The sequence below is a fragment of the Pseudorasbora parva genome, chromosome 18 (assembly GCF_024679245.1).
Source record: "Pseudorasbora parva isolate DD20220531a chromosome 18, ASM2467924v1, whole genome shotgun sequence".
Classification (NCBI taxonomy): Eukaryota; Metazoa; Chordata; class Actinopteri; order Cypriniformes; family Gobionidae; genus Pseudorasbora; species Pseudorasbora parva.
Window position 1 is genome coordinate 8321763 of NC_090189.1, and position 14423 is coordinate 8336185.

The 14423-nt window shown below is 37.1% G+C and overlaps 1 protein-coding gene across 1 annotated transcript; it reads left to right on the forward strand.

The window, feature by feature from the left end:
- The first annotated feature begins 140 nt into the window (after window positions 1-140).
- On the forward strand, window positions 141-13544 carry cdk9 (cyclin-dependent kinase 9 (CDC2-related kinase)). Its single transcript, XM_067423831.1, has 8 exons — window positions 141-248; window positions 620-733; window positions 2220-2301; window positions 2381-2471; window positions 4613-4779; window positions 6461-6632; window positions 9888-10036; window positions 12567-13544. Exons 1-8 carry the CDS (start codon window positions 208-210, stop codon window positions 12930-12932), a joined length of 1182 nt encoding a protein of 393 aa, XP_067279932.1. The 5' UTR covers window positions 141-207; the 3' UTR covers window positions 12933-13544.
- Window positions 13545-14423: the final 879 nt, after the last annotated feature.

Here is a 14423-nt window from a genome sequence, read left to right on the forward strand (position 1 = left end):
AATTCCCATTTCAGCTAATGCGATATAATGCATAAGAGTCCAAATTAATGCACATAATATGAATATACAGTAGCCTACAATAACTGTTTTGGAATGCATTACGTTGTAGTTTTACGTAAGGCTGCGTATCTTCCGGACGGCAGATGGCGGTAGAGTTTTTCTTGACGCGGTTGATTCCGTCCCGCGGACCGCAGAGGAACAGCAAGGATGCAGCGCGACAAAACCGGAAGCTCCGCCGGCGGGGAAAAGTACGAATATTTTAATAAATTTATGTATCTTATAGGTCTTTTAAAGTATTCAAACATAACTTTTGTTTATTTTGAACATGTCAAGCACCCAGTTGTACTGGTTAAATATATTTAGTCTTTTAAACGAGGCTGTAAATCGGATATTTGTGTGTGGTGGTCTGGTCTTGTGTCTGCCAGGCCGGAATGAACAACATGAAATCACCCACACAACCAAAACAGCCTCTTAAAAGACTAATTATAGTCTTAATTAAATCGTAATTCTGCCTAAATGCGTCTGTAAGAGTATTGTATTTATAATTATGTCAATGTAAGAACGCCAGAAGTCATTGAGAGCTCCTTGCCGTGTTTGAAAACAATCTTGTTTGTGTCAGGCCGGACAGAGAGACAGCCATCATGTCTAAATACTATGATGGGGTCGAGTTTCCCTTCTGTGATGAGTTCTCTAAATATGAGAAGCTGGCGAAGATCGGCCAGGGGACTTTCGGGTGAGTATTTGATGCTTTTAAAAATATCATTATCTTTTTTAACTGCTCTAAGCCACTGTCGGGAAAACAATGGCAGATATAATGACCACAGATAGGTATAGTTACATATCTATGATAATGACTATGTGGGTCATTGTCATTAAACCTCGTGCTATTTGTGATTGCCGGCTCGGTTATCGATGAGGTTTAGTCATAAACTGTAAAAAAAAATATGGACGTAGTGTCCGTGACGTCACCCCTAGGATTCCGAGAAGCCGGTCTGAAGCGTGTAGTGGGGGCGAGCTGGGGGTTTCCTTATATATAATTGTATTTTCCAAGTGAGGTCTCGTAAATGTGGAGACCTAGATTCTTATAAAGATTGGATTGAACTATATGGTGTAAGTGCATCAATACAACTACTACAAACTACAAAGACTCCTTGCTAATTTGTTGTTTTTTTGTTACATCTTATAAAGCATATTGTAGTTTGCTTTTTATAATCCCTCTGCTAGTTTTACAAGAGTTTAATATCCTAGATGTTAAATTTACAAATCAGTTTTTAAGGAACCGAATCACTGTTAGTGATTATTCAATTATTAAGGTTTATGGGAAATGATTAGCACTTGTATTTCACCAGCTGTGTAATATTTCTGTCACTAAGCAAAGTAAAGAGCTAGATGTCTTAAATGTATTTGTATGATGGGTAAATATTATATTCACAAAGCAAGATACCTTAATTTCAAACCTAACTGCAAAGTATTTACTTATGATTAACAATTATTATCATCTCTTCAAAAAATCCCCTCCAATAAAAAATAAATAAAAAAAACCTTGAAAATGTCTCGTTTTATAGATTATTTTTTTTAGGTAAATTGTAATTTATCTTCTTTGTATCACCACATGTTCATTGTTTTGTATTGTTCATTTTGTATTGATTTATAATTATGCATTAAATAAAAAACTATCACAGTACGGATCGAGTGGTAGTAACTCAAATAACAACTGCCGTAAATTGTTTTGCCATGTCAGACAGGAAGTAGACACATTTTCGCGCTTGCACAGAACAAATCATGTTTCCGGTACGGATCGAGTAGTGACAGCAATCTTGCGAGCGAGTCATTGCGTGTCACTCCCGGATTTTCAACAGAAAATGGGCAAAACTGTGGTATGTGGGCGGAGCTTAGGTGACGCAGTGACTATAGGCGGCGGATAAATGGCTATCCACCTGTCACTCAAAGTAACCACGCCCTTAATTATAAAGAACTTTAAGGCTTTATATGATGTAAACGAATGAGCTATAAAAAAGTTCACCCCCTCACAGTTATCATGAAGGTCAAAATTAGCCGTATACGCCAGGCTGTAAACATGTTTTTATCTGCTGTAAAGTTGGGAATTTTAACATGGGGCTCAATGAGACTCTGCTCCTGAAGGAGGCCAGTTGATGATTTGCAGTTTACATTACTTCTGTATTGGTTTAGTGGATCTTTGATGTGTTTCCTTTTTATAGGGAGGTGTTCAAGGCCAAACACAGACAGACAGGGAAGAAGGTGGCTTTGAAAAAAGTACTGATGGAGAATGAAAAAGAAGGGGTGAGAACATGCAGCTACATGTGTACATACACCTATTATATTAAAATATGTATCTTGATTGAAAAGCTTTTCTCTTCAGTTTCCCATCACCGCTCTGAGGGAGATCAAGATCTTACAGCTGCTGAAACACGAGAATGTGGTGAACCTCATTGAGATCTGCAGAACAAAAGGTGAAGACCTACAGCCTGTTCAATGGTCTTTCCGTGGTGCTGTCACTTTGATTATGCAAATTCAACATAAAATTCAATATTAGTGTACTAATATATAAATTCATAGAGTCAAAAAAAATGGAAATGTCAAGGACTCGTAAAAGTTATTGAAATGAGTAACATTTTAAAAGTTGTGGGCATTTTAGTGAATATAATGTTTTGTTCTGCTGAAATATTTCTTTGTCTAGACAAGCTGGTGTGATTAATATCAATAAGACCCTCAATGGACAGACTGAAGACATTTGTACACTAATAAGTATTGTTTAAATATTTGTTTTAATGAGATTTTGTGCCTACCATACAAATTAAACCCAGCCCAGCATTTTCAACACATTTATTTAAGAAATCCTTAAAGGGATAGTTCAACCAAAAATGAAACCTACCCCATTATTTGCTCACCCTCAAGCCATCCATGTATATGACTTTCTTCATTTAGAAGAAAACAAGAGTTGTATTCAAAATATCCTATATTAAAATATAAGAGATGAGGCACTTGAGTGTGATTAGTTTAAACTGCTTGAGGCGTCTACTCTTACATGAGCTTACTCTACTCCTACATCTTCTGTCATGCGTCGGGTCAGAAGTCGCTCTTCCACCGGAACACGACTTGTGTACGGCCGTTTCCGGAAGCCAGTGATAATTGTTTGTAAAGTTATAATTATGTATATTTTTTTCACACAAACACATCGCTTCCCCTCAGAAGGCCTTTATTAAACCCCTGGAGCCGTGTGGATTACTTATATGATGGATGGATGGATTATAAAGCGTTGATTAGGCAGGACATTTTTTAATATAACTGATTGTGTTTGTCTGAGAAAAAAAAGTCATACGCCTAGGACGGCTTAAGGGCTTGGGGTGGGGAATAAATCGTGGGCTTATTTTCATTTTAGGGTGAACTATCCCTTAAACGGTTACTTCACCTCAAAATTGAAATTTGTCATTAATGACTCCCCCTAATGTCGTTCCACACCCGTAAGACCTCCGTTCATCTTCAGAACACAATTTATGATATTTTATATTTAGTCCCAGAGCATATGCAGCCTATGCACACTGTTCTTCGGAACACATTAGAATCTCTTGAAGCATCGGAAATACATTTTGGTCCAAAAATAACAAAAATTACGACTTTATTCAGCATTGTCTTCTCTTCTGGGTTTGTTTTTAAACCTCAAAGATTCAAACGGTTATGAATCAGTGCATTTATTCATGATTCGGATTGCCAATGTCGCGTGATTTCAGCAGTTTGGCACACGATCTGAATCATGAATCATGAATCAATACACTGATTCATGACCGTTTGAATCTTTATGTATCTTTATGTCAAAATGTATTTTTGATGCTTCAAGAGATTCTGATGAACTAACTGATGTCACATATGGAATACTTTGATGATGTTTTTATTCCCTTTCTGGACATGGACAGTATAGTGTGCATTCACTTCCATACGCTCTCGGACTGAATATAAAATATCTTAAACTGTGTTCTGAAGATGAACGGAGGTCTTAGGGGTGAGGAACGACATTAGGGGGAGTCATTAATGACATCAATTTCATTTTTGGGTGAACTAACCCTTTAAGGCCCGTTAACACAGAGAATGATAACTGTAATGATAATTTTAACATTAACTTAAAAAACTAGCATCTAGACAAATGGTTGAAAACATTCTGTCTATTATAAAAGTTTTCTGCAGTTTAATCGTCTGCTACTGTAAGTGCTCAAAAACTTTAAATTCAGGTGGATTCTGATTGGCTATCAATGTTTTTATCGTTTATCTGCTGGATAAATCGTTCTGAAAGTGGTTTCAACCACATAATTTTCCTGTGGCTTTATTGATATATTTGTGGTGTGAAAGTCTCAATGAATTAGAGCAATTATTAAAACATCATTGTTATAGTTATTGATTGTCCTTGGTGTAAATGGCTCAGTAATCCTGAAAAACCAAAGAAAATGAATCAAAAAGTGTGGGAATGTATGAATAGTGTTCATGTTACTCAACCTGTATCAAACAATAGACAATATGTTAAATTACCATTATGTCTAGCTATTGACTGGATGATTATAATGCCAGTAACATTTTATTCTGCTTCTTTCCTTCTCTCCAGCCACCCAGTTTAACCGCTATAAGGGCAGCATCTATCTGGTGTTTGATTTCTGTGAGCATGACCTCGCTGGGCTGCTGAGCAACGCTAATGTTAAATTCACCCTGGCTGAGATCAAGAAGGTCATGCAGATGCTACTGAATGGACTTTACTACATACACAGAAACAAGGTAGGACATGAAAGTATTCCCACATTACCTGATGTAAATGTACCTTCATACTGTAAGAAACAAGCACAGGATTGTCACCATGGCCCTGCTTACAAATAGACGAGGGAGACACATTCCCTTTTACACCTGCTGTTTTAATCGGTCTCTTTTAACCACTTCTGTCCGTAAACTGTTTTAGACCCAGCTTACACCTGTATTTAGTGTCATCCACTTGTGATCTGATCTATCAAAGCACATCTTAATACAGAGCTGCCAACTTTTCAAAAAAACTTAGAGTGAGATTTGGTGGTGCCAACCAAAATGTTGCCGTACAAAGCAAAAATTGCAAAAAATAAATAAACAAATAAATAATAATAATAGCTCTCTCTATATATGCATCTGCATTTAAATGGGGTACTATTGTTCGTTTGTTTTTTGCATCTATATGGCGGTTTGTATACATCCTATAGACACACACAATTTTAAAGCACTATAGAGACAGTGGCGTAACTTAGTAATGACGGATCCAGTGAGGGTATGACAAAAATGGTAAAACTTTAGTTTAGGGTCCAATTCTATATTAGGATATTGGCTGTTTATTGCTACTTATAAATCAAATATTAAGGCCTTATTCTGTATAGGACCTACATCCCTTAATCATAATAAAGGCACAGTTTTATAATCACTGAGATTCCAAATGTGAGGTAGTTAGGGGGGTTCGGGGGCATGCACCCCCGAGAAAATTTTGATTTCTATGATCTACATATGTGCATTTTAATATGTTCTGAAGACCAAAAAAATTTGATAACAATAGCTTAAAAACCATGTCAAGGACAATTTTCGTCAGTGAAGAAAGTAAATCTGGTTAACTGATATTTATGTTTTATGAATCATTTTTGCAGACACGTTAATTTATTGAAGGCTACTGGGAAAGGTGACTACGTTTATTAAATTAATTCACAATATGCACACATTCATTAGGCTACTAAACTTATGCCCAATACAGGCAGAAAAAAACTGAGCTATTTAATTTACTGAAGGCAACAAATGGAATTGATTTAGACCATTTTAGTTGGCCGCCCATGATTCAGACCAACTAAAATCAGTAGCTTAGTTTGGTATAGTTCTTTTTGCGTGCATCTCTCTCCAACACACACAGAGATTCGCGATTGCACTGGACACGTTTTAAGTGCAGGCATATTCTCTGAGTGAGCCCAGAGAAAAATCTTCCAAGTGCAGCGTATCTGAGAGCGCACGCAGAGTTCTCGCGTACGAGCAGGGAGATTCGCTCTCGGCACATTACATTCCGCGCGCGAGAAGAGAGAAATTTGCGCTCGCGCATTATATTCCGCGCGCGAGCAGAGAGATTCGCGCTCGCGCACTACATTAATGTACTTTCGCGCTGCAATAATGCGCTCTCGACGGGGCATCCCAAGATAAGGCGGGGCCCTAGGCGACCGGCTCTGATTAAGAGTTGCTCATCAGGTAGATCTATAGATAAACTTATCTTTCAGGCATTTGACCGACAGGGTTGACACTTCAGCGTGAGAAATAAGGGGTGTGGCGTGTGAGCGTGTGAAACCAATCAAATGCGTGTGTCTCACGGCCAATGCGTGAGAGTTGGCAGCTCTGTTAATACCAGGAGTAAACATGTCCCATAATGTTTACAGGCTCAGACTGAAGTGTTTTGTATTTGTATCAGATCCTCCACAGAGACATGAAGGCTGCTAATGTTCTGATCACCAGAGATGGCGTTCTGAAGCTGGCTGATTTTGGTTTGGCCAGAGCGTTTAGTTTGGCTAAGAACAGTCAGGGGAATCGCTACACAAACCGGGTCGTCACACTGTGGTACCGACCGCCTGAACTACTGCTGGGTAAGTGAAGCTAAAACCTTGACTTATACATTTCTGAAATGGTAAATGGAAACCAGATCCTTTTAACAAAAATATGATGATAAAAAAGAGAATTAGCAGGTCAGGGTCCCCGTGGACCCTTAAAAAGTCTTAAAAAGTATTACATTTCAGAATCAAAATATAAGGCCTTAAAAAGTCTTAAATTCGCGGAAGCATTGCGTTCTAGGTCTTAAATCATGTTAAACAGGTCTTAATTTTCCTACGTCCATGTAACGCTACCTCATTGAAACGCTCTCACGTCCCGCAGCACGCGCGCACGTGTGTGTGTGTTTGTTCCGTGGTGTTTGTAGTTCTTTCTTTCGCTAGACCAACTATTGTTCGCTCTATTACAACTACAAATTAGGCAAGCATGCCACGTGTATTGCAGCCAATCAGCTTTCGTGTTATTGGTACAAGCCTCTTTCTGATCGTACCTCACAGACGCATAAAACGGATTTTATTCTTCAGCTGAGTCTGACGGTTCTTGCAGTTCCGCGATCGTGAACGCGAAGGCGAATCTTTCTCACCATCTTGCGTAATGACCAAATAAAAGTATAATATACCCGATTGCACTAAATAGAGTTACTAACAGTGATGCAAACGCCGAACTCCGATGTCAGACTGTAACGTTATGTGTTTGCTGCCTGTCAGCGCTCGCGCGAGTGTATTGAATGTGTTATTTTTAGGCTCATTAGCCTAACGTTACTCTTGAACGATCAAATGTACACATTATGCATATGTCTATATCCTGATTTGAGTTAAAGAGTTTGGGAACTGTCAGTAAGTACTGGATCTGGGCATTAAAGCTCTCAAAGTGAAAGCAAACTAATAGCTTAACAACAACACAAACGGGGAAAACAGCACTTACACTTAAAGGAACACTCCAACTGTTTTAGAAATAGGGCTTATTCTACTTTGCTACATTTAGATATGTGGGGAAATGCATTTTAAGCTAAGCTAGCGGCGACCCTGCCAAACTAAAACAATGCATGCACTGAGACAAATGCATTTGCCGACATATCTAAATGGGGTTTATCCAAAAGAAGTTGAATAAGCCCTATTTCTAAAAACAGTGGAGTGTTCCTCTTTGTATGCATCTTTATGTTGTATTTATTTTTCCTATTGTCATTTGTTTATAAGTATATATTTTATTACTGACCGATTACTTGATTACGTAATTACTTAATAACGTTTTACTTATATTAAGCAATTGCTTATTGCTCTGGTTGGTCATATTTCCCACCCCAAGCGATCGTGTTATTAAAGATAGATAGTGCACTACTGGAACAGCCTTTGTTTTTCTAATATGCCTACCAAACAAGATTCATGCATTTTGTTAGTTTTATTGCCATGTGTGATCATTGTGCATCTAACATAATAATATGGTTAATGTTGCATCCTAATTATGAAAAAATAAAAATGTATGAAAGTGACCACCACAAAAAAAAAAAAAAAAAATATATATATATATATATATATATATATATATATATATATATATATATATATATATATATATATATATATATATATATATATATATATATATATATATATATATATATATATATATATATATATATATATTAGGGCTGGGTATCGATTCAGATTCGATTCGATTTTGATTCACAAGTCCTCAAATCGATTCAATTTCGATTCTCAATTCGATTTTCGATTCAACTCAAATGAATATAGATTTAATACAAATACTATAGGTATTTATAAAAAAGAACAGTGAACATAAATGTGTAATTAAAAAGAAATGAAGAGCCACAATCATGTATGTTAAACTTTTTATTTTAGGTACACCTGAGTACATTAAAACAGAACGCATCTCTATATTTCAAATCCATACAATTGTTAAATACAATTTTGATGCAACTTTATTTTAAAAAAAATTTATCTGAGAAGTATTTTATGGATGTTTTGATATATTTATTCTAAAACATAAAAAGCTAGGATATTGGATGTTTTTTTATAGCAATTTTCAGTACACGACAAGCTTTTCTTGCAATTTTGCTGCTCATGTGTGCAAATTTACTTTTCATACATGAGAAATGCGTTCATAATTTTTTTAGTCTATGGGTGAGTAGTTGTCGTGGTAACAGACAACAATACCTTAACTGACTTAAGTTGACTGTGGACTAACTATTATTAGAGGAAATCTGTTTATAATATAAGCTATTAGGGTTTGAATCATTATAATTTGAATATGTCTATAATGGCTAACGTACATGCTTAAGTGACTACTCAAGTTTGATCCTAATGCAAGGCAAGCATTCGCGTGTATGTAATTATTTTTAGCAGTTGTGTGCTCGGCTGTGTGTGTGTTGTCACATCAAATGGTTCCGCATATTTTTAGTATTACTACAGTATTTCACCTCAGCATTATAAAAGGCGACAATGCTCCGGAAGCTGCCATTTAAACACTGAATGGATAAATGATGTGCACCTCTTGCTCCTTTGTAAGATCGCGCAAGGCAAATGGGTGACATCTAGTGGAGAAGACTAGTAATTAGATTTACGTTAAGCTTATGTTCAATGTTAGCGGAAATAAATATTTTAAAAAATCGATTCATGGCCTCTGAGAATTGATTCTGAATCGACCAGATTTTAAAAACCGATTAATCGCAAAATCGATTTTTTTTTTGCCCAGCCCTAATATATATATATATATATATATGCTAATCCTGGTGGGATTGAGCTATGAATAATAAGTTCACTAATACTTTGTTCAATTTAAAATAAATTAAATAATATAAGTTTAGGTAATTGAGTGATTCTGGATTTCTTATGCATGTTTTTTTTTATTGCGCAATATAGGTCTTATATTTTATTCATAATGGTCTTAAAAAGGTCTTAAAAAGTCTTAAATTTGACTTGGTAAAACCTGCAGATACCCTGCAGGTATTACCTGCTCACTGAGAATTTAAGTTCAAGAATAATGTAGAAAGAATTGATTGATATATGCTTTGTAGATATGTATTGAAAAGTGCCATTTTCTCATGATCACTTCTCTTGTCTCTGTCACATACTCATGTGCATGTGTGTATGAAGAAGAGAGGTCTAAAGATAATTAAAAAACCTTTCCACTGTTTATCAAATGTGACAGGAAAAAATATAATTCTTTAAAAAGGCTACTGTTCCGGTTTTTGAACAGAATTAAACTGCTTATTGTTTTTTGTGTGTGGGATTAAGTAAATGGTTTCTCAGTTTGAGTGTTTTGTTTTTTTTTAGGAGAAAGAGACTACGGGCCTCCTATAGATCTGTGGGGTGGAGGGTGTATCATGGCGGAGATGTGGACCAGAAGCCCAATCATGCAGGGCAACACAGAACAGCATCAGCTCACCCTCATTAGCCAGCTGTGTGGCTCTATTACTCCTGAGGTAACACGCACGACATTAGAGATCCATTAACATCTGCTGTGGGTGATCAGAACACAAATAGTCAAAGAGTTTTATCTGATATTCATGTTTCAGAAGTGTCCATTTGTGATCTGGGGTAGTATAATGTGTATAATGTAGGCATGCTGCGATAGTGTTCAGCAGCAACACCAGTTACATCACTTGCACACCACGGTACAACCCCTCCATCGTATTTTTTTAATTTATTTGAATAGTAATAAAAAATCATTTAGCAGGGTATCCGCGGGGTCTTGAAAAGTATTAAAAGGTGATAAATCAATTTTGGGAAAATTAAGACCCTTATAAAGTATTAAAAAGTCTTATCACGACTTTATAAAGTCTTGCATTTTGAAAGTATTTTGTTCAAGCTTTGTCAAAAGAGTTTGACTCCAAAAAGTATTTATGAATATATTTATTTTCATCCCCATATGTATTAAAAAAGAACTGGGCGCTCAGTCTGAGATCGGCTCGGAGCGCGCGCGCCAGGGACGGAAATTAGCACCGCCACCAGCCAAATGCGGCTGATTTTGAGTTGTTGCGGGTAAACTCCTTCACCTACCGAGCTGTTTCGCCTCTTTGTAAACTTTGTACAATGCATGCGAGTGCTGCCGTATGTGCGCATATAACCAGCCGTTTTCTCCGTCATCACTCGCGTGAAGACGCGCTGTGAGAGACGCGCGCGCTGAGAGAAGATCTGACGCTGTGCATCATCCGAGAGCGCGCTCGTCTCACAGCGCGCAAATATTGAGTTCTCTTTCAAGTCTTGCGCTTAAACGGACAAACTCACACAAGAAGTATGTCATCATGTCCATCTTGATGAGTATCCTAGCAGACATAGTCTGAATATGCCTTAAGTAAACTGTATAGTATGCACAGTCGAGAAAGACGAGCATATCCCTGCATCAGATCTTAAAGGCGCAGTAGCCTTTACTGCTGCCTGAGGGATGTCCTTATATTTAGTTTGACATTAAACAATGCTCTTGATTGAATAGCTTTTGTAAGTTTAATAAGGATTAAGCTTTCATTTAAACAGTTAAATATGCAGTTATTTTACATTTGATTACTTTATTCAATTTCTGCACCTTTCTGCAGGCCAGTAGGCATGTACATTATTATTTAATGTACACGAGTGAGGCCGAGTTAAACATTTTAGTTTAAATTTTATTTTTCGGTTTTCGGCTTTGGTTTCTTCTTTTTTGGTTTCGGCCAAGAATTGTGATTTCGGTGTATCCCATTCTTAAAATGTTCTGCTCGGTGTGTTGTCAACACGCTTCAAAGATGCCAAAATGAATAGTTTCATTGTTGGGACTAAAAACCATAAAACTGGAAGCCATTGTAGAGCTTGTAGTATTAATTTTCACATGCAGTTACACATTGTCTGTTAAAAACAAAAAAGTGGCTGGTAAAAACATTGAGTGGTAGACTTTGAAAAAAGTTAATTTCCATCCCTGGCGAGCGCTGTCTACTGCGAAATGCGCAGTTAGGTAATGTGTCGCCCTCCATACGTTGCGAAACAGATATGCAATATAAACGATACAAAATTGGCCTACGATTGAGATTTTAAGTCTACATTCGACTACAACTGTTTATTAAAGGTTTGTTGCCGATTAGAACTTGAAGCGCTATGAGGTCTTAAAATATTTTGAGAAGGTCTTTAAAAAGTCTGCAAAAAAGGTATTGAAATTAACTTCAGGATTCCTGCATATACCCTGTTTAGTTCAGTTAAACTACAATTAAAAACTGAGTCTGATTTCACCCTATTTTGCCTCACTCTTCTGACTGACAAGATGATGGCTAAAGATTGGGTTTCAAAGCGAAATATTAAAGCGCCTATTTAAAGGTTCAGTGTGTATATTTTAGCGGCATCAAGTGGTGAGGATGTGAATTACAACCGTCCACTGTTCACCCCTCCCTTTCGAAACACAGAGAAGCTACGGTGGCCGACACAGGACAAATGTTGTTGTCTGAGACAGCAGAGTGACTAGCGCTCTGTAGAGAAGTTTGTCCATTTAGGGCTACTGTAGAAACATGGTGGCGCAAAATGTGACTTCACTGTAAGGGGACCGCGGTGTATGGAGATGTAAATGGCTCATTCTAAGGAAATAAAACATAATGGTTCATTATGTAAGCTCTTTATACACCATTGAAAACATAGTTATGTATATTATATTGCATTTTTGTCAATAGATCCTTAATATTACATACTGCACCTTTAAGCAAGTTTATCAGTTTTGTTGTGTTTATCATTTTAAAAATAACCATGAACCCACCATTCAAGCAGTTTGCCGCCTCTGTATTGTCACTAATAGGAAAAGTAAAATGCACATGACTGCACTGCATTCATTACGGTGCGTGTTTGCTGGTGCAGAGTGAACGTTGTTAGTGATCCGTGTATTTATTTATTTGCATATATTAATATAAAATGCGTGCAAAAAGCATACATCTAAAACTTGAATCCATGTTAATTTATGTTTTTATTTGCATGTCTTTAACATGTTCTGTGCCATCTCAGGTTTGGCCCGGTGTGGATAAGAAGTATGAACTCTATCAGAAGATGGAGCTTCCTAAGGGTCAGAAGCGGAAGGTGAAGGACAGACTCAAGGCTTATGTGAAAGACCCGTACGCTCTGGATCTCATCGACAAACTGCTGGTTCTGGATCCGGCTCAGAGAATAGACAGCGATGACGCTCTCAACCACGACTTCTTCTGGTCCGACCCCATGCCCTCTGACCTCAAAAACATGCTCTCCACACACAACACCTCCATGTTTGAGTACCTGGCACCGCCACGCAGGAGAGGTCACATGCCTCAGCAGCCTGCCAATCAGAACAGAAACCCTGCCACCACCAGCCAATCAGAGTTCGACAGGGTCTTTTGATTGAGGGTCAAGAAGAGAAACTATAGACTGAAACTTTAGTGGTCTTTCAATTATGAAATATAAGACTTTACCACTTATCTCTTTGAGGTATTGCTTCCTCATAGTGTTGTGTTGGACATCTATGAAGTATGCCGATACAGTTCCTGTTGTTTAGTGTTTGCCTTTTATAAAGAATACTAAAAATACAAAAAATACTAAATACTGATTGAGGATGAGCTCAGTGCTTCATTACCAGAGCTGATCCAGGAACAGCTTTAGCACTGAGAAATTTGTTTCTTATTATGCTGCCAGTGCATTGTGGGAAAGAAAAAAAGTGTACTTCGTGTTTTCATGATCAGATTTGTGTTTTTATGCACGGATTCAGTCTAGTATTGTATGTAAGTCTCCTGATGAGATGATTTTGTATTGAAAAGCTGCACTGCTTTATGTGTAGGAGACAGTTGGACATTTATTTAAACCCCTGGTTAACTTTTCTGTTCAGATTTTATTGTTAATTTACGTTCCTGTTATTTTTAAAGATGGTTTTTATTTGTAAGATCATGTGTTTGGGTTCTTGGTGTTTAAGTTACTTGTAAGTATGATACACCAATAAAACCTTCACATTTCCCACCAGTCATTTGTCTGTCTTTGGGTCATGTAGATGCTAATGCTGGAAGATCTCACAATAAGTGTTACTGGAAATATTCTAAGTTACTCTGTCATTGTGGTTTTTAGAACAATATTCACAAGTGATTTAACTTTGACTACTTTTTATACTAGCATACTTTTATCAGATATCAGCCAAGTTATCATATATTTAAAAAAAAAGATCACCCAAAACATCTGTAAACCCATTGCATTTTTACCACACTTAAAAACCAGATAAACTTATAGAGAATGAACCTATGACGTCATGTCACATTGCATTCTAGGAGGATCGCCCTCTGCTACTTGCATTGAAATTAATGTTGTAATGATAGTAATTACATTAATTTATGCTAGTATCCATACAAATGGTTGAAAACATTCTGTTTATTTTAAACGTTTGCTGCAGTTTATTCGTCTCCTGCTGTAAATGCTCAAACACTTTAAATTCAGGTGGATTCTGATTGACTATCACATTTTTTCTCGTTTATCTGCTGGATAAATCGTTCTAAAAGTGATTTCAACCACATCATTCCACTGTGGCTTTATTGTTATAGTTGTGTGAAAGTCTCAGTGAATTAGATCAATTATTATGATGTTAAAATACATGCAGATGAGCCCAAAATATGAACACAACACGTTTAATTACCCAGATAGCAAATTATATCTGGCCCAGTGTTGGCCCAGATCTCCCACATTCTTCTAGCCCACTACCTCATGGAATGACGGCTATGACTCATTCTGAGTGTGGCTGGCAGTAGCATCTCCAGGCCTTGTGCTATGGCACATATGGTTCCGGGTCAGTTCTGCCAGTGGAAAAGGTCACATGGGCCACACACAGCAAGCCACAACTCGCAATAAAACCGT

What these genes read in the sequence shown, in the direction of transcription:
- cdk9 (XM_067423831.1), top strand. Translation starts at nt 208, where the DNA reads ATGCAGCGCGACAAAACCGGAAGCTCCGCCGGCGGGGAAAA. An exon ending in TGGAGAATGAAAAAGAAGGG is followed by an intron (nt 2,302 to 2,380) that starts GTGAGAACATGC and finishes TTTTCTCTTCAG; the next exon opens with TTTCCCATCACCGCTCTGAG. An exon ending in ACCGCCTGAACTACTGCTGG is followed by an intron (nt 6,633 to 9,887) that starts GTAAGTGAAGCT and finishes GTTTTTTTTTAG; the next exon opens with GAGAAAGAGACTACGGGCCT.